The sequence below is a fragment of the Rana temporaria genome, chromosome 4, assembly GCF_905171775.1.
Source record: "Rana temporaria chromosome 4, aRanTem1.1, whole genome shotgun sequence".
Taxonomy (NCBI): Eukaryota; Metazoa; Chordata; class Amphibia; order Anura; family Ranidae; genus Rana; species Rana temporaria.
In genome coordinates, this window is record NC_053492.1 from 227,140,250 (window position 1) to 227,160,348 (window position 20,099).

At 41.5% G+C, this 20,099-nt stretch overlaps 1 protein-coding gene across 16 annotated transcripts in view; it reads left to right on the forward strand.

Annotated features, from left to right (window-relative positions):
• Nucleotides 1–20,099, forward strand: part of RIMS1 (regulating synaptic membrane exocytosis 1) — a 492,278-nt gene that overhangs the window by 459,177 nt on the left and 13,002 nt on the right. For all 16 annotated transcript variants that reach the window (XM_040349940.1, XM_040349925.1, XM_040349926.1 and 13 more), the window contains 2 exons: nt 180–292; nt 13,654–13,755. In XM_040349940.1, the coding sequence (XP_040205874.1) occupies nt 180–292; nt 13,654–13,755 (215 nt within the window). The remainder of the gene's footprint in view (nt 1–179; nt 293–13,653; nt 13,756–20,099) is intronic.

A 20,099-nucleotide genomic window follows, 5' to 3' on the forward strand; every position in this document is an offset into this window, starting at 1 on the left:
AACACTAACCATGAGTGAAAGAAATGTTTTTGTGTTATCATTCATATTCTCTGAAAAATGGCCAAAAAATCATAAATTCTGCCAGGGTATGTAAACTTATGAGCACAACTGTATATTCACAGTATATTGTAAATGGTTGTATACATCTGCATCAATGTATATGTTTTTTTTGTCTGCAGTTTAATATTTCCAGGAGTAAGGCTAGGTGTTGACAGCCAGTTTAGTGACTTTCTGGATGGACTTGGACCTGCACAGCTAGTAGGCCGACAAACGCTGGCAACTCCTGCTATGGGTAAGTGATAAATATGTTAGTAGTCCTTTATTGAAAATGTTTATATATTAAGCTGAGGAAGCCAGTGGAATTGTAGAAACAGCCGTGGTTATTTAATAATACATTGGTGGGTTTCACAGCTTGTAGTAAGTCACATTCAACTGTACCTGTTCTGTTAAATTGACAATGTTTCACTGCAGCTAAATAGATGTGATAAATGTTCAATCACCTACAAGAAGATTAAAACAATATACATATTTTTACTTGCACACAATTTGAAGATGAAAGTCAGTAGAGCTTCACCCTATTCACAGAGCTAAGGGAAAATTACTTTGCTAAACAAACAGCCTAATTTCCTTTAATATTTCAACCCCTATAGCTGCCCCTGATATATTATTTTCCCTAACTAGATAACATGTTGGGAATTAAAGCACATCTTTGGTCAAAATGATAAAATCATATACTCATTTCCACCTTATATTTTAATTATTTCACAATGTCTTACTTTTTTTGCTAGTGTCCCGGGACGTTGGATGCCTTTTGCTCATCACTGCTGAGAAAATCTATAACTATATTTTTGCTAGCCTTTTTATTAATTTTTTTCATTATTTTCTTCAATTAAGATACTCAGTATTGTAGACACTGCTATTTTCAGGGACTTCAAACAGACTTTAACAATGCTGCTTGAGCTAGTCTCTATTCATCAGCTATCAAGTTCATCATATCTTCAGCAGCAGCTTTGGAAGAAGAACCCTGACCCCTCTAATCTGGAACATTTCAGGATTAACCTGGAATGCTACCTTCGGTACTCATAGACCTCTCCAGGTCCAGTGCTGTACAGCGCTTCTGGTGTGCCTCAGTCTCTGAAGACGAGCAACAACTACAATCACTAAACGTATTCTCCCTGAAGAGGAGACGCTTGAGCGGAGATATAATAGCAATATACAAATATCTCAATGGTGATCCCAGCATAGGTAGGAAACTATTCAGTCTCAGGGAGTGTAAAATGGCATGGGTCCACACAATGAGATTGGAGAAGTGGTTTAATCTTAAGCTGCCTAGGGAATTTTTCACTGTCAGGGCAGTAAGGATGTGGAACTTTCTTCCACAATCAGTGGTTTCGGCAAGAATTAGTGATAGTTTTAAAAGACTTTAAAGGGATTGTAAAGTCAGAAGGTTTATTTATATTACTGCCATCTATGCATTAAGATAAAAAGCCTTCTGTGTGCAGTAGCCCCCCTCGGCCTCCTGTATACTTACTTAAGCCCCGTCTCTGCCCAGCGATGTCCACAGGTGTCTCAGCCATCCAGTACTCTCCCTCCCTATTGGTCTCAGGAAACACAGCAGTGGTGCCATTGGTTCCCGCTGGTGCCATACAAAGTCACTTAGCCAATCAGGAGAGAGTGGGGGCAGGGCCGAACCGCAGCTCCCTGTGTGAATGGACACACAGAGCTGTGACTCAACTCGGGTGCCCCCATAGCAAGCAACAGGAGGGAGGGGCCAGGAGCACAGAAGAGGGATCCAAGAAGAGGGGCTGGGCTGCTCTGTACAAAACCACTACACAGAACAGGTTTGTTATTTTTACATAACAAAAAAACAAGAATTTACAATCACTTTAAAGGATGTGTATCTTAGTGAACACAATATACATGGATATGGGAAATGATTGTCTACACGAACACACACACATCAAGTACACAGGTTGAACTGGATGGACTAGTGTCTTTATTCAACCTTACAGACTATGAAACTATGACACTTTGGGGGTGAATTACTAAAGGAAAATCCACTTTGGATTACAAGTGCACTGCAAGTGCACTTGAAAGTGCAGTCACCCTAGATCTGAGGGGGACATGCAAGGAAAATAAAAAACATCATTTTAGCTTGCACAGGATCTGATGATAAAGTCAGCAGAACTTCCACTCATTTCAGATCTACCCCTCAGATTTACAGTGACTGCACTTCCAAGTGCACTTGTAGTGCACTTTCAAGTGCAAAGTGGATTTGCCTTTTGTAAATAACTCCCTTTAAGACTCATGCAGTGAGTGGGCCTCTAAATGTGGTGAGGATAACCTAGAATGTAACTTTCTGCACTGGGCACTTTCTAGAGTCATTGTCAGTCTCCGGTAGTGAGTAAGACCAGTCGGGCTCAATAATTGTAACCTACTTTACAGTTGGTACCATCTTGCAGTGGTAATGTTTAAGGCTGAGAGAACTGGCATCATCCTTTGTGCACCCACTGTTTATGCTTTTCTCGAACTATTAAACATAGGAGAAGCAGTTTCCTGCTGCCACTGCTCCTGTATTTGAAGCGCTTCATGGATCAACTACTCCCTGGTCTTGTTCCACTGCCTGTCTAGAGTGACTTTGTCACCTCTAAGTGCCTACAACCCTCTTTGGCATCAGCTGCTTAGTTTGTAGTAAACAAGGCCTTGCCTCACTTTTCCCCTAATTGTTTTCCTGCTGCGTTGTCCAACATGATGATGCAGATGACAAAAGTTCTCTAAGCCTTAACCATTACCACTGTAGGAAGAACTAGTAGCAACCAAGTTCTAGCTCTCTCCTGACAATGTGAAGGAGCTTTTTCCCTTTGAAATGGAATTTAACGATAAGTGGTCTCTGTGGATGCTCCAGTCATTAGCACCTGGGTAAACCTCCTGTAAAATAACCTTTCAAAAAGGTGCAGGAACATTCTGGTGTGTTCTCTTTTTAGATTAAGTCCCTTGTATCTTAGTCACATTTTGTATGTAGAGCAATTTAGTAAATGGAATTATTCTATATTGAGAGTGTGGAAAAAGTACTTAATTAATTACTGTTCACACATTTCCTTTGGCTTTGGAGACACATGTATGCCTAAGAATGTCAAGTCCATATAAATGGATGGTTAAATTGCATAAAGATGTGTGATTTGTATATTACAGGTGAAGAACCTATCCTTCCCAAATCAACATTTCATATTGATGATATTATTTTTGTTCAATAAATGCACTCTTTAAGCCCTCATCTCTACAACTTTCTGAGCTGCTTTGATTCAGTTTGATTGAACTGTGTAAATCATATATTTTGCTTATTGCTAATGCTTAGCACCTTTGCTGTTCTGAATCTGCCATATGGCATTCATTTTAAATAGGTTAACAAGGCTTAATTGGCTACAGGACATTACAAGACGTTGTCTATGCAAACAGTTGTTTAATTAGTGAGAATGGTGTGAATAATTAGATAGCAGGAAGAAAACGAAAGGAAGTAATTTCTGGGCTTAGAAAAGCTTTGCTAATAAAAATAGATACTGTATCTTCCTAAAGGGTAGCAACATATTTATGGCATAAGAAAATACAGTACAATCTCAAAATAAGAGTCACATATTGAAATTTTGTTATAATAATTTAAATTTTTTCTCATATTTTTTATTACTTTATTACAGTTATTTATATAGTGCCAACAATTTACACAGCGCACATTTTGCATTCACCTCAGTCCCTGTCCTTAAGGTTCTTACAATCTAAGATCTCTTACTCAGATTCATACAAACACTTCTTAACCTACCAGCATGTCTTTGAAGTATGGGTGGAAACCCGTGAAATCACAAGGAGAAGATGCACACTTCATGCAGGTAGTGTGGTAGTTAAGATTCGTACTAATGATGACCTAGTGCTGCCAGGTGGAAAGTTTAACTACTAAGCCACAGGTTTTATCATGCAGTGCCTTGAAGAAAACATTCATACCCCTTGAAAATTTCCACATTCCACATACACGTTTTTTACAACCAAAAACATAAATTTGTAAAAACTTGCACTAAGGTAAAATAATATATAACACTTGCAACAGTATAAAGGTTGACTGTTGCAATAGTAGCCTGTTTGTCTTAAGCAAATTAACCCCACAATACCCTTCTCCAATAATTCAAGATCTCAATTTGGAAGTGCATAACCACTTAAGTTTAAAGTGGTTGTAAAGGCACAATATTTTTTACCGTTATGCATTCTATGTCAGTCACAGCCAGTGAGCCAATTAGGTGACGGGGGCGCTGGGGGCTAGCCGCGGATTTATGTGTGAATGGAGATATAAATCTGTGGCTCAGGTGCACGCCTGCTTGGCTGCCCCCAGAGCAAGCTGCTTGCTGTGGGGGTACCTGGCAGGAGGGAGGAGCCAGGAGCCCAAGTGAAGGACCCAAGAAGAGGAGGATCCAGGCTGCTCTGTGTACAACCTGAGCAGAGAGCAGGTAAGTTTAATATGTTTGTTATTTAAAATAAAAACAAGGCTTTAATATCACTTTAAGTTAAAAAAAAAGTTGAAATAAAATATCATGGTGAGCACAAGCTTTGGCCACATTTTTCCAAACCATGAAAGTTATTTGTTGTTTATGAAATTAAATAGTAACATCATACCATAGCAAGTGTTGCACCATAGTTAAAGCTGAGCTGCAGGCAGATATTTTTTTTTTTGCATGTGCATTATGGTCTTTCTTGCCTATTACAAATAAGTTCTTAGTTCCATGCACATGTATGGTGGGTGCGAGAAACCCATATTTTCTCTCCTGAATTATAGGCATCAGGGGCTCATCTATGTTATGACTGGTAGTCAATATCCCACCTATCCCCCCAGCTACTGGTTCTGTCACTTGTGACACCTGTGATGTTATGGAAACTGTATTTCCTACAAGCACCACTGGGAGATGTTATGTCTTCCCCCACATTATACCTTCTCCAGGTCCAGATGAAGCTGCATTTTCTGAATTGCAGTGATAATTTCAGTGATACAGTGAGGTATTTTTTATATTTAGCAAGCTGAGGTTGCTGATTTGTTTTTTTGTTTTTGTATTTTGCATTCTCAAATTCATCTTTAAATCCTTAAAGTGGTTGTCAACCCACTTCTATAAAATGCTCCTATCCCCTCTGTAATACAGGCATACCCCACTTTTAAGTACACAATGGGGTTTATTTACTATTGCTTGAGAGTGCAAAATCAGGCTCACTTCTGCACAGAAACCAATGCGCTTCAAGGTTTTATTACCAGGCTTAATTGAACAAGCTGGGGTTAGAAGCTCATTGGTTTCTATGCAGAAGTGAGCCTGATTTTGCACTCTCCAACGATAGTAAATAAACCACATTGTGTACTTAAAAGTGGGGTATGCCTGTATTACAATAAGTGCCCCTGTGCCTGTGTTATATAATAAAGATGCTTATCTGTACCGCTAACACATTGGCTCCCAGCGCACAAGTGCCTCCTCTCTCCACTTCTCCACCCGGCTGACAGTTCCAGTGGGCAGGACCAAGCACTCTGGCTGATGTCAGCCCAGGAGGAGAGGAGAGAGACAGCTGAGGAGTCATGTGATCCCCAGGAGCCGATGTCTTAGCGGTGCAGATAAGCATATTCATTATATAACACAGGGGCACTTTTTGTAATATTACAGAGGGGATATGAGCATTTTATACCTAATATGAGAGCATTAGAAACTGGGGGGGGGGGGCGCTGACACGAGCAGACAGGCAGGCAGGGAGGGGAGGAGGACACAGGAGCAGAGAGGAGACAGAGCAGGGCTGCGGCTGATGGAGGCATGTAAATCGACCACGGTGTCAGGGCCCAGCAGCCATGATACACCGTGGTCAGTTTACAAAGTTGAGGGTAAATATAGTCCTGCAGGATCAGCCAGGTATTTTTAGGTGTTACAGGCGCCCAAATGACACTGCACAAGAACTGTGCTGTATAACATGCTTTAAGGGAACAGGATGTGCTTTTTTTTTGGGGGGGGGGTTAACAAACACTTTAATTTAAAGAGCTTTTTACACAAAGATCTATTTAAGTATATATTTGTATGTATAAACAGATTAGGGAGGAAATTACACTCCGTAACCTCAACAGTACAAACCTGGGTGCACACGCCATAAGCAAAGATATTCCAAAAAGTAGTGGGACTCTCAGGATATTTTTTTTTTTTCAAATATTTTATTGAGAATTTTTATAGGTAAATACAGAAAATAATACATGCACAAATCGTAAAATATGCATATTATATAAAACATTACACAGAAGACAAAATCATGTGTTAAATAGATATACATGAAGTCATCAGAGGACAAATGTAAGGAAAGAACAAGGAGAGAGGAGCCGAAGAAGGGAGGGGAAGGGGAGGGAGAGGGGACAGAGAAAAAAAAAGGGGGGGGGAGAAGGGGGAAAATTTCAAATGAGATGGAAAATATATGCAACCTATCTGGTAAATATCCCTTATCGAGAAAGTAATGAATGAATGAATGAAAAACTTATAAAGCGCGGCGCATGCGAACTGAATCGCTTCTGGGCGCTAGTTGTTCGTGTCTCATGACATCAAAAGAGCAGAGTTTTGATCCGTCTTCTGAAAGTCAGGTGGTTTTCCTCCAACCGAATGCTGGTTGGTAAAGCGTTCCATAGTCTAGGACCCTGAAAAGCAAACCTTCTTTCTCCTTTGGACTTGTATTTGGTTTTTGGTACCCTGACCAGATTTTGGTCGGTGGATCGCAGAACGCGATTCGAATTGTGAGGTTCTATCTTGTCGCAAAGATATTGCGGAGCCTTCCCATGGATGCACTTATGTGTCAGGCAGAGTGCTTTAAATGCAATTCTGTCTTTTACTGGCAGCCAGTGAAGGGTTCTCAACGAAGGTGAGATTGATTCCCATTTTTTTTTCCCAGTCACCAGTCTGGCGGCCGTATTCTGAACGACTTGCAGACGGGAGATTTGGTACTTTGGGAGTCCGAGGTACAGGGCGTTAGCATAGTCCAGTCTGGAATTCACGATTGTTCCCACCACGACTGCTACGTCTTCTTTGGGGATAAATGGAATAAGTCTGCGTAGTAGGCGCAACAGATGGTGCGCTCCGCTGACTACTGACCCTATTTGTGCGTCCATTGTCATGAAGGTGTCGAAGATGACCCCGAGACTTTTGACTTTGGAGCTAGGGGTGATGATTTGGCCCAGAATGGGCGGGGGTGTCCAGGTTGTTGCCAGTTGACTCTTTCGGCTGGCGTGAAACATAAGGAGTTCTGTTTTTGAACTGTTGAGTTTAAGATAACTCTTAGTCATCCAGTTTTCTATCAAAGAGAGACATTTCTCTAAACTGAGATGATGATCCTTTTTGTTGCAGATGCGAAAATACAGTTGCGTATCGTCTGCATAAGAGTGATAGAGTAGTTCTTGGCTACTGATAATATCAAAGAGAGGGCGAAGATAGATGTTGAATAGCACCGGTGACAGGGGGGATCCTTGGGGGACTCCACATGACACCGTGCGCTTTTCCGACGTGAAACAACCCAATTTAACTGTTTGTGATCGGTTTTCAAGAAAGGAAGAAAACCATGGTAAATCACCTTCTGCGACTTCTGCTACCTTGGCTAGTCGCATTAGTAACAGTTTGTGGTCTACCGTGTCAAAGGCTGCGCTTAGGTCCAGCAGAACCAGGAGACAAGATTCTCCTTCGTCTGCGGCCTCGAGGGCATCGTCCCATATTTTGAGTAAGGCCGTTTCTGTCCCGTGTCCGGGACGGAAGCCTGATTGTAATGGATCTAGTAGATTGTGGGTATCTAGATGCTGTTGCAGCTGTTGTACCACTACTTTCTCCATTATCTTGGAGAGAACATTTAGGCCTGTTATGGGACGGCGGTGAGTTGGGTCCTTGGGATCCAGGTTAGGTTTTTTCAAGATGGGCTGGATTGTGCCCTCTTTCAACAGGGATGGCACTGTGCCTTCCTTAAATGACTGGTTTATAAGCTGTGTGATGGGTGGTGCCAGGATGTCGGCACATTCCTTCAGCAGTTTGGTGGGGATGATATCATTGGGCGATGTGCTGTTCCGCAAAGCACCAATGATATTTTTTGTGGTATCGATGGAGATCGGTTCCAGAGTGAACTTTGTTGATTGTAGAGCGTTTCTGTGGGTGTTTTGTGGTTGATTGACGGTGGGGTTGAGGGGGGTATTGTTTTGCATGATGCTTTCCCGGATTCTTTCAATTTTGTTGATGAAGAAATCCGATAGTTCATTGCAGAACTCTTGGGTGTCTGAGTTGGGGACTTCAAGACATCCTGGATTCATGGTCTGGGTGACCATCTTGAAGAGTTCGCGGGGGCGGTTTAGGGCGCTGTTAATCGCCATAGAAAAATGATGTTTCTTGGCTTTGAAGATTTCTTTATGATATCGTGTTGTTATTGCCTTGTAGATGATGAGGTTATCCTCTGCAGGACTTCTTTTCCAGGCGGCTTCCGCCCTTCTGCGCTCTTGCTTCAGAAGCGACAGCTGGTTGTTGAACCAGCCGGACTTTCTTTTTCGGATGCAGGCTTTGCGTTTCGGTGCTACTAAATCGGCTGACTGTAGCAGGGCTGCGTTTATGGCATCCAGTGTATCTGCGGCTGTTTGATGTGGATGGATTGTTTTGATTCTGTTTCCCAAGGTAGATTTGAAGAGTTCCGAATGGAGCTTCTTCTGAGATCTAGCCCAGTGTATTGTCACCGGCTTGGGTGCTTTTATCACTGGGGGAATTTTGGAGATTATGAAATTAATTGCATGGTGGTCTGTCCATGGCAATGGTTCATTTTCTAAAATGCTTATTTTCAGATTTTGTCTGAAAATTAGGTAGAGTGTGTGACCTGAAGCATGTGTTGGCCCGCTTATAAGTTGCTGTAGCCCTAATCCCTCCAGGTGATCAATGCAGGCGTCCGCAATGGGATCCTGTGCGGAGTTGGCCCACAGATTAAAGTCCCCGAGCAGCAAAAGGTGTTTGCTGTTAAGGGTATAAGTGGATATAAACTCCGTTAATGATGGCAAAAACTGCGATTTTGGCCCAGGTGGCCTATAGCAGAGGAGAATGTGAACAGTCTCCTGGGGGGAAGTTTGAAGTTGAAGAGTAAGGGTTTCCATGAATGGAAGAGGATTTTGAAGGGCTGGCTTAGTGATTGTAATGCGATTCTTGTGGATCACCGCCAGGCCTCCTCCTCTTTGCCCTATTCTGTTTTCCGTTATAATGTGATAGTTTTCTGGCACCAATTCTCCGAGAATGGTAAAAGAAGGAGAGTACGGAGAGGGTGAAATAAAGCAATCTTATAATGAAGCAGCCCTTATTGAATGAAATTCAGCACAGTTCTTGAAAGATAAAGATATTTTTTAAGTGAAAAATGTACACAAATAATTTAAAATGCATATGTTATTATTATTATTATTATTATTATTATATAAAGGGTACAGTTTAAAAGGGTGTAGCTAGATATACACAAGGGTTCTTCAAAAAGTTTCAGCACTTTTTTTAACTCTATTAAATAGTGCGGAAACTTTTTGAAGACCCCTTGTGTGTTTGTGTGTGTGTGTATGTATATGTATATATATATATATATATATATATATATATATATATATATATATATATATATATATATATATATATATATTTAAATAATCACATTGTGATGCTTCGCAGAGAGACATATAGCCAGATTCACGTACGGCGGCTTAAAGTTATGCGAGCGTAGCGTATGTCATTTACGTTACACCGCCGCAAGTCAGGCCCCGTACACACGATAGAATCCATCCGCTGAAAAATCTCAGCGGATCGGTTTCAGCGGATAGATTCTATGGTGTGTACATTCCTGCGGATATTTATCCGCGGAAATTTCCCAATTCCAGCAGATACAAATTTGTAGACATGTCTACAAATCTATCCACTTGAATTGGCTCCCGCGGATCGATCCGGTGGTCTGTACAGACTCACCGGATCGATCCGTCCGAAAGGGATCCCCCGCATGCGTCGTAATGATTCGACGCATGCGTGGAATTCCTTTTATGACAGCGTCGCGCAAGTCGCCGCGTCATCATCGCGGCGACGGCGCGACACGTCATCGCGAGGGGATTTCGGCGCGGATTTCGATCCGATGGTGAGTACACTCCATCGGATCCAAATCCGTGGAAATCCTCCGGTGGACCGTATCCGCGGATAAATCCTCTCGTGTGTACTAGGCCTCAGAGAGGCAAGTGCTGTATTCACAAAGCACTTGCGTCCTAAGTTACGGCGGCGTAGCGTAAATGTGCCGGCGTAAGCGCGCCTAATTCAAATTGTGAAGTAAATAAAGCATGACCCCACGTAAATGACGTTTTGAACGAACGGCGCATGCGCACTCCGTGGACGTATCCCAGTGCGCATGCTACAAATTACGCCCCAAAGACTCATTGGTTTCGACATGAACGTAAATTACGCCCAGCCCCATTCACGGACGGCTTACGCAAACGACGTAAAAATTGAAAAATTTGACGCGGTTCCGACGTCCATACTTAACATTGGCTGCGCCATCTTTTTGGTGGTTTATCTTTACGCCTGAAAACGCCTTATGTAAACGGCGTATCTTTACTGCGACGGCCGTGCGTACATTCGTGAATAGGCGTATCTCGCTGATTTACATATTCTAGGCGTAAATCAGCGTACACGCCCCTAGCGGCCAGCGTAAATAGACAGCTAAGATACGACGGCGTAGGAAGACTTACGCCGCTCGTATCTTAGCAACATTTAAGCGTATCTCAGTTTGAGAATACGCTTAAATATACGACGGCGCAGATTCTGAGTTACGATGGCGTATCTACTGATACGCCGTCGTATCTCTACCTGAATCTGGCTAATAGTTTGTATTTTATCCAGCTTTATTTACTCAGTGCAACTTATAATATACAAGTGAAAGATAAAACACCGACATGTCAGAAAACATCTCCTAAAACTCCCTCCTAAAAATGACTTGTAAATCAATCAGAGAAAAAACAAAAACAGGCAGACTTGATAGACTTCTCTGTGTTTTTATTTTCTGTCAGTTTTCTATGTTTTTATAATGTTTACATGTTAGCTTTACTCATGTCATTTATATTTCCTTTTAAAGTTAGGTTCACATCTGTGGGTTTTCCCTGTGCAGTGTTTGTGCGGGCACAGCAGCCATTTTATTTGAATGGGATGCTGAACCTACTGGAAACACAGGGTACAGGTCCCTGATTGTGCAAATAGGCAATCATGTGTACTAATAACCCATTGAAATACTCCTCAAACTACTAAAAAAGGAATTTTGATCTGTTACCATAAGTTATTCAGTTGCCTGTAAAAAAGAGAAAAGAAACCAGACCAATTTATGGCAGGAAGTAGTTCATTGTATAAAGTCAAAACTGTGTATCGGGTAGCATAACGATTCTTACTTTGAATGATTTCATATTGCTCACTAGCAGGCTACAACACAATGCTGATCCAGAAGCACTGCAGACAAAATGATAATATTTATTATCTGATAATCCCTGATCACGGGTGCAATACTTTGCAGGGTCCTGTAGAAAAAAAAATGTATATTTTTTTACCTGCAAAAACATGTGAGTTTATTATTTTTGTTAAAAGAGAACTTAGTCTAGAATGTCTTAAACACTTTGTGGAAGGATCAATATTTGTTGTGTGGCACTGTAATAATGTTAATAAAGCAGGAGAATTAAACTGAATTTATAGTGCAATTAATAAATTTGTGTGAATTTAGGTATTTAAAAAATGAAGCATTTTTCCCATCAGTATGTCTTTTCAGCATGCAAACTTAGCAGAGTATATATATACGGTAAATATAGAAGAGTTCTCAAGGAGATTTTGTTACAGTTGTGCGTGCTGTGATGCATTACAAATATCTCTTATAATGTGCTGGCACCCTCTGCTGTCTATTTGAACAGACAGAAATGACACTCTGTTTAACTTCTTGTAAAGTGGTGCATGAGAAGGGAAATGTAATCTTTGAACAGGAGTGTGTTGTGTATAACTTGAGAAGTTAGACTAAACACTACGACACATCACCATTTTAACCTTGAAGTCTGTAAAAATGGAGGAAGTCAAGGAACAGTCTTTAGTAGTAGTGGATTTAGTGGATTTAGATTTAGGGAAGTTCTCAACAAATAATACTAAATATCTGCCATCCATGTAAAACATCCCAAACTTAGTTTTTAAGTTAAACTGATATTAATCTTCCATATTTTTTTATTAGATTATAAAAGTACAATGCAATTTATTTTTTTATTTTTTTTACCATTTAATACATTATTTTGTCATAGAGAACTTGTGGTATCAAATTAGAATTATCAGACAAAGGCAAAACATTTTTTTAAATGTTATGGGGCATTATAAATAGATAATGGGCCGGATTCAGAAAAGAGATACGCTGGCGTATCTCCTGATACGCCGTCGTATCTCTGAGTCCGGCCGTCGTATCTATGCGCCTGATTCATAGAATCAGGTTATGCATAGATATCCCTAAGATCCGAAAGGTGTAAGTGACTTACACCGTCGGATCTTGGGCTGCAATCTCACGCTGGCCGCTAGGTGGCGCTTCCGTTTGTATATGCGAGGAATATGCAAATGAGGAGTTACGCCGATTCAGAAACAAACGACCACCCGGCGCTTTTTTTTTACGTCGTTTGTGTTCGGCTTTTTCCGGCGTATAGTTACCCCTGCTATATGAGGCATAGCTAATGTTAAGTATGGCCGTCGTTCCCGCACCGAGTTTTGAAATTTTACGGCGTTTGCATAAGTCGTTCCCGAATACGGATGGGCGTAATTTACGTTCACGTCGAAACCAATGATGTCCTTGCGACGTCATTTAGAGCAATGCACTCTGGGATTTTTTTTTCAAAAAGTCCTATTGTGCATTGATACATACAATAACATTTAGCTGCTCCTACAGGCAAACTGAACCCCCCCCCCCCAGAAGCCCAATGTGCATAGACCCTAAATCAAGGATTCTGCTTGTGCTCAAACGTAATTGTATACTGACTGTATCGGGCTTTAGAAGATGCCTACTTACTCCAAATATGAGCTAGTCATGTATGCACAATGAACCATATGATGGTCCTGAACTATATCTGTACAGATATGTTTGTTACTAGGCAGCATGGAATGGGGAGTGCTCAGGTGGTGACTTTTTTAGGGGGAAAACAATAGAAATCAGTTTGTAATATCTGTCTTGTCCAACTGAAGCATCACAGACATAGGCTGCATCAGCAACATAAGGGAGGATTTAGAGTCCTATGATTGTTTTCTGATCAGACTCTAAGCAAATGTGTGTAGGCAAATTAGGAAAGACTCCTTTAAACCCTTTTTACGTAATTCCCCTTCTTAAAGTTTGAAGACTGCTTTATGGGTGACACATTTACAGATATATTCAAAGAGCATTAAGGAGAGGAAAAATGTTTTTTTAGATCCCAATGAATAGAAGAAATTCTTTGCTGCCTTTATACTGTATTTACTGCTAAAACATACCCAGCATAATTGGAATTATGCCTTAAATATTTATGCAATAATGATAGATTTTTTTATTATTTGTTATATGTAATATTTAATATTTGTAATCTAAAATGTTTTGTTTCAGGTGACATACAAATTGGCATGGTAGATAAGAAAGGACAGCTAGAGGTTGAAGTAATAAGGGCACGAGGTCTAACACAAAAGCCTGGTTCAAAATCCACACCAGGTAAGTCCAAAGTCAATCCTTCTGTCCATTTGTCCATTTGAACTGACCCAGCCATAAAGTACATGCATGTGTACAATGTTAAACATAAAACTATAGTATGGCAGTTCAATGGACACAGTAAGGGAGATTTACTAAAACTGGTGCACAACCTGGTGCTTCTATTCAGCTTCTAATCAGCTTCTATTGTCAACGTTAAATTGAACTAAGCTGAAGTTAGAAGCTGATTGGTTACTATACACAGCTGCACCAGATTCTGAGTGCACTAGTAAATCTCCCCCAGTCTTTCTAACCAGGCTTTTGCTTTCCTTCTGGCATCACCTCACTATACCAGGACACCCTACCGTGTAAAATACACTACTTACTGGTTGTTTGCTGATCTAAAAACACTTTCCATGCACATAAAGATGTGTCTTGTTCATCTTGAGCTGTCTTTTTCCAATGCAAATGTACACCCCATTAACACCCAAACATTAAAGTAAACACACAACAAGGATTGTGGGAAAAATTGAAGCCATGGCCCCTTTATTGACTTTAAATCTTTTTTTTTTTTTTTTTAATCAGATGAATGTTTTATTTGAACACATTCAAGCATACATGTTCCATAAACACTCATAAAAGAATGTAAAGTTGTAATGTACAAAAAGAAATGGTAAATTACCGATTCCAACATCATAGAACTACGTACAGACATCCTCTCACTGAAGAGAATATACAACCCCACTTAGTGGCTGAAAACAAAAATGACAGTACCACTAGACCACCACTATGGCAAGTTCCAAAGTCAGATAGTAGTAACCAACATTAAGTAATCAAAGGCATTCTACCTCAATATCCTATCAATAATTAGGTTTTCTGGAGCCAATCCTGATACATTACGCCAACCCCCCCAACCCTCTCATATTTAGTGGGGCATCCATGGTGCTGGTAAATAACATGTTCATATCTTACAGTAGTACCCATGTATTCTAGCTATTCCTTAACCACTTAAGCCCCGGACCAATATGCAGCCTAAAGACCCAAGGGGTTTTTACAGTTCGGGACTGCGTCGCTTTAACAGACAATTGCGCGGTCGTGCGACGTGGCTCCCAAACAAAATTGGCGTCCTTTTTTCCCCACAAATAGAGCTTTCTTTTGGTGGTATTTGATCACATCTGCGGTTTTTAGTTTTTGCGCTATAAACAAAAATAGAGCGACAATTTTGAAAAAAAAGCAATATTTTTTACTTTTTGCTGTAATAAATATCCCCCAAAAACATATATAAAAACATTTTTTTTCCTCAGGTTAGGCCGATACGTATTCTTCTACCTATTTTTAGTAAAAAAAATCGCAATAAGCGTTTATCGATTGGTTTGCGCAAAATTTATAGTGTTTACAAAATAGGGGATAGTTTTATTGCATTTTTATTTTTTATTTTTTTTTTACTACTAATGGCGGCGATCAGCAATTTTTTTCGTGACTGCGACATTATGGCGGACACTTCGGACAATTTTGACACATTTTTGGGACCATTGTCATTTTCACAGCAAAAAATGCATTTAAATTGCATTCTTTATTGTGAAAATGACAGTTGCAGTTTGGGAGTTAACCACAGGTGGCGCTGTAGGAGTTAGGGTGCACCTAGTATGTGTTTACAACTGTTTGGGGGTGTGGCTGTAGGAATGACGTCATCGATCGTGTCTTCCCTATAAAGGGAATGACGCGATCGATGCGCCGCCATAGTGAAGGACGGGGAAGCCGTGTTTACACACGGCTCTCCTCGTTCTTCAGCTCCGGGGAGCGATCGCGACGGAGCGGCTATAAACAAATAGCCGCGCCGTGGTCCCGGATCGCTCCCCGAGCGGACCCGACCTCCGCATGTAGCGGGGGGGGTCCCGATCGGACCCCCCACCCGCTAATAGGCGAGGACGTACCTATACGCCCATGTGCCTGTACGTGCCATATTGTGGACGTATATGTACATGGGCTGGTCCTTAAGTGGTTAAAGGAGAAGTCCAGCCAAAACTCGTTTGGCTGGACTTCTCCTATGGATCACAGAAGTGCAATTTGTTTTGCACTCCTGTGACCCGTTTTCAGCAGAGAGCGGACTGAAGTTTGCTCTCTGCTGATGTCACTAATATCAGTCTAGGCACTGCATCATCACGACAATGGAAGTCTGGATCCGCCAGGTGTCTGGAGCCACTGAGAGCCTGAGACGGCCGCGCTGTCCCCTCCAAAGCTCAGCGCTCCAATGAGTTAGGAGGGAGATGAGCAGAGAGCTGTGACTGACAGTCTACAGCTTTCTGCTCACAGAACTCTGAAAACCGAGTGATCAGCGATATTCAATCGCTCAGTTTTCAGTGCAGAGGTGCCAGGAGACAGATCCACTTAGGTAAGTATAAATCTAAAAAAAAAAGAAACCCATATTTCTCTTTTAAGGGATGGAGGGAAAGTGCTTTTCCAGTGGAGGAGGATAATTTTGCATGCCTGAAACAAGACCCTGGAAACAGCTTCCTTGGTAAAGGCATCCAGTATAATGTCATCAAAAACTTCCAGCAGACAGCACCAGGGGTCAGAAGTGATGTCTGTTTGGAATACTCTGTGAACTGTTGCAAGAACAGACATCCGGTATCTGTGTAACTGTGGTCATCTCCACAGCATGTGGATGAGATACCCATGCTTCCTTCAACATTCAGGGCAAACTGGCTCTGACAAAAGCCCCATTTTAAACAATTTCACCAGGGTTTAATGGACTCACAATAAAATATATAATTGTGATAAACCCTGAAGCCTCATACACATGACCGAGTTTCTCGGCAAAAACCAGCAAGAAACTTGCTGTTTTTTTTTTTTTGCCCACGAAACCGGTCGTGTGTACACTTTTCGACGAGGAAACTGTGGAGGATCTCGTCGAGCCAAAAAGTGAGCATGTCTTCTTTTTCCTCGACGGCAATGGAGAAATTTGGCTCGCCAAGATCCTCGACAGCCTAACAAGGAACTCGACGAGCAAAACGATGTGTTTCGCCCGTCGAGTTCCTCGGTCGTGTGTACGAGGCTTGAGAAGTATTAAGAGATCTCTTGCACTGCTTCCAGCTAATTTTCCCACTGTTCTCCGGACTTGTCCCCACATCAGACTCACACAGGTCGATGGCCTTGCAGGGGTAGGCCTCCAAATAGATGTTCAGTAGGGATGCATAACAATTGGAAATAAGGCCCTTCTGTATTTCACTGTAACAGACCAAAAATAGGTGTTAGGGAAAGACAGTAGTTAGAGGACAAATGTTGTGCCTGTACCACATGGGAGAACTGCAAATAATAGAAATACTTAGATTGTGGTAGACCATACAGAGTCTGCGGTGAAGAAAAGGATAATAATTTACCAGCTCTAAAAATATGCTGCATGTGCGTGATACCATATGCACACCACTTGGGAGCATAGGTACATTTTGCCATATATGGGTACATGGTATTATTCCAGTCAGCTCTTGCAGGTGTTTGGCTTTACCCTAGATTTTGTGCATTAACCTATATGTGAGGAAGAGACAGTTGGATTTGGCAAACAGCAATTCTAAGCCTTCCAGGAGTGAAGCTGAGCTAGTATGTTGAAGCATAATGGACAAGGAGGAATTCTGAGTTCCAACAGTCGGCCCTAGTTTGATCATACCCTCCCGTATGTGCTGCAGTTGAGCAGCCAAATAGTACACCCACAGGTTCGGGAATGTAATGCCCCCTGTTTCTTTCAATTTTTGTAGTTGTTCTAAGCGGATCCTAGGCGAACCGCACCACCAAAGTAGTTGTCTAAAGATAGAATTATTAGTCTAAAAAAGCTTAAGGGGCAGTACAATGATGACATTGTGGAAAAAATATAGCAGTTGAGGAATTAGAATAATTTCCACTAAATTAGGCCTTCCTACCATAGAGAGACAGAGTTTTTTCCAAAGTTTAATTTAGCAAGTAGTGGCAGCATATTAGGATGAGAGTAATTAGTTGAATTGGCTGAGATCACCACCCCTAAATACTTAAATTACTCTACCACCGGGACGGGGCAGAATGTGGGCAGAGAGGGATTAACTATGCCCTCTAAGGGTAATTGTGCAGACCTGAATCAATTGATGGTTAAGCCAGAATAGATACCAAAGTCCCCCCAATGGGGATACCATCTTCCCTCTTGTATCTCCAAATCATTAGGAACATTCAATCATGCCCACTGTGTAACAGTAAGACTAAGCAGCTCAAGAGTCAAAAGGTACATATTTAACTCATTATCAGTATGGTGTGTACGAGACTGGTACAAATTAGAATAAAATCGCACCAGTTAATTTACGACCAGGTCAGGTGTGCTAAGAAGCCTGCCCAATTGTGTCTTGAGGGCCTCTATTAGCTGAGCTGCAGATTGGCCATTTCTAGTTTGGCTAACAGGTGACCGGTTAAGAAAATTCTATGAGAAGGTCCCCCTTCTCATAGAATGCCTGCTTTCTCCGCAGAAGATGCCAAACGTACAAGTGCATCCTGTGCGTACAACCATAATATTTTAGTGTTGTCTGAGGGATCAGAAATATAGTCCCGTTCTAGCTTTTACACATACTGGGACGTTGGCGTTCACACTGGTTACTGGCAGTTTTTACAGCCGTTATCTCTGAGATAAGCATGCCATGCAAAAAACATCTCCCCCGCTGAGCTGTTGTTGTGTTCTGACATGGGGATGGCCCCCCACTTTGATCATTGCTCTCTGCCATTGGGAAATGGTCAGGTGCTGGTTTTCCAGCATGCATGTCCGACAGGGGCATTGTCTCCCGACATTCTGATTGTGTGTACCTGGCTTTAAGGAGTTGTAAAGGCAGAACATTTTTTTATCTTAGTGCATTAATGCATTATTTATTATTTTTATTTTTATTTTTTTTGGTGGGGAGGGGGGGGGGGGGGTTTAGGGAGGATTATTGGGAGGGTGAGAGGGGAGGAAGAGGGTTGTGGGAAGGGGAAAGAGAGATACTCTATTATTATTATTATTATTATTATTATTATTATTATTATTATTATTATTATTATTATTATGGGAACACACAATACATGATTTTGGTTTAGCATAGCACTTAGAGGTTGCTGGGGAAGCTAGTAAGCTATGCCAAATTACTTTTGTAAATACATATACATACGGTACACATATATTTTAAACACGTATTTACGGCACTGAATATAGATACAGATATTTTAAATATAGAACCGTGGTTGAGCATTGTATAGAGAATTTGTTTTATTAAGGGGCCCCTCTTTTTTTTCTTAATTTCTTTCATCTTTGTCCTCCCCTTCTCCCTTCCTCATCACTTTCCCTGTTTCATCGGGTATTGCTCACCCCCCCTTCTGTGACTGCTTTTGTGGCTGTACCTCCCCCTTCCTCCCACCCTCCCCCCTATCTCTTTTTTATTTTGTTGGGGGATGTGTTTGGTGTTTGCCCCCTTTTTTCTTCTTTCTTCCTTTATATTGATATATATATAGGGATTTTTTCTCAAACAATAGGTGCTGGAACTCAACCACAACCCCCCAAAACCCCTCCACCCACACACACCCTCCAAATTATATAAAATAGTGGGTGTGGTGAGTCAAATTTCACGAACAGTAGGAGGGGCATTACATATAGAGTGCAGAGTAGAGGGGGGGTTACACACAGAGTGCAGAGCTATCCCTTGTAAACAAAAAACAACTTTTCTGTTAAAAACCCCCCACAGAAACCAGACTTCTGTGTTTACAAGTGATTGTGGTGAGCAGGCACCAAAGGGTCTGTGCTAGAGGTGGTGGAGCTGAGTTCCACCAAGTTCCCCCTGAAAAAGCCCTGTATATATGTGTATTTTGGCTTTTTATATGTCCGTTTTTCCTTTCTCTTTTCTGTAATGATAAATGTTAATAAAAATCTGATAAAAGATAAAAAACCTTTTGTGTGTAGCAGCCACCCCAGCACCCCCTAATTGCTTACCCGAGCCCTATCTCTCTCCAGCGATGTCCTTGAATGTCTAAACCATTTGGGACACTCCTCTTGATTGGATGAGACACAGCAGCAGTGCCAATGGCTCCCGCAGCTGTCAATCAGTCAACCTGGAGAGAGGGGGCGTGGCTGGGCTCCGTGTCTGAATGGACACACAGAGCTGTGACTCGGCTCCAGTACCCCATAGGAAGCTGCTGACTGTGGAGACACTTGATAGGAGGGAGGGGCCAGGAGCAGAAGATGAGGACCAAGGAAGAGGATCTGGGCTACTCTGTGCAAAACCAACTCCACAGAGGAGGTAAGTATAACATATTTGTTATTTAAAACATTTTTTTTAAATGAGATTTTACAATCACTTTAAGAAGTATGTCTGGCTCCGAAGAATTATTCA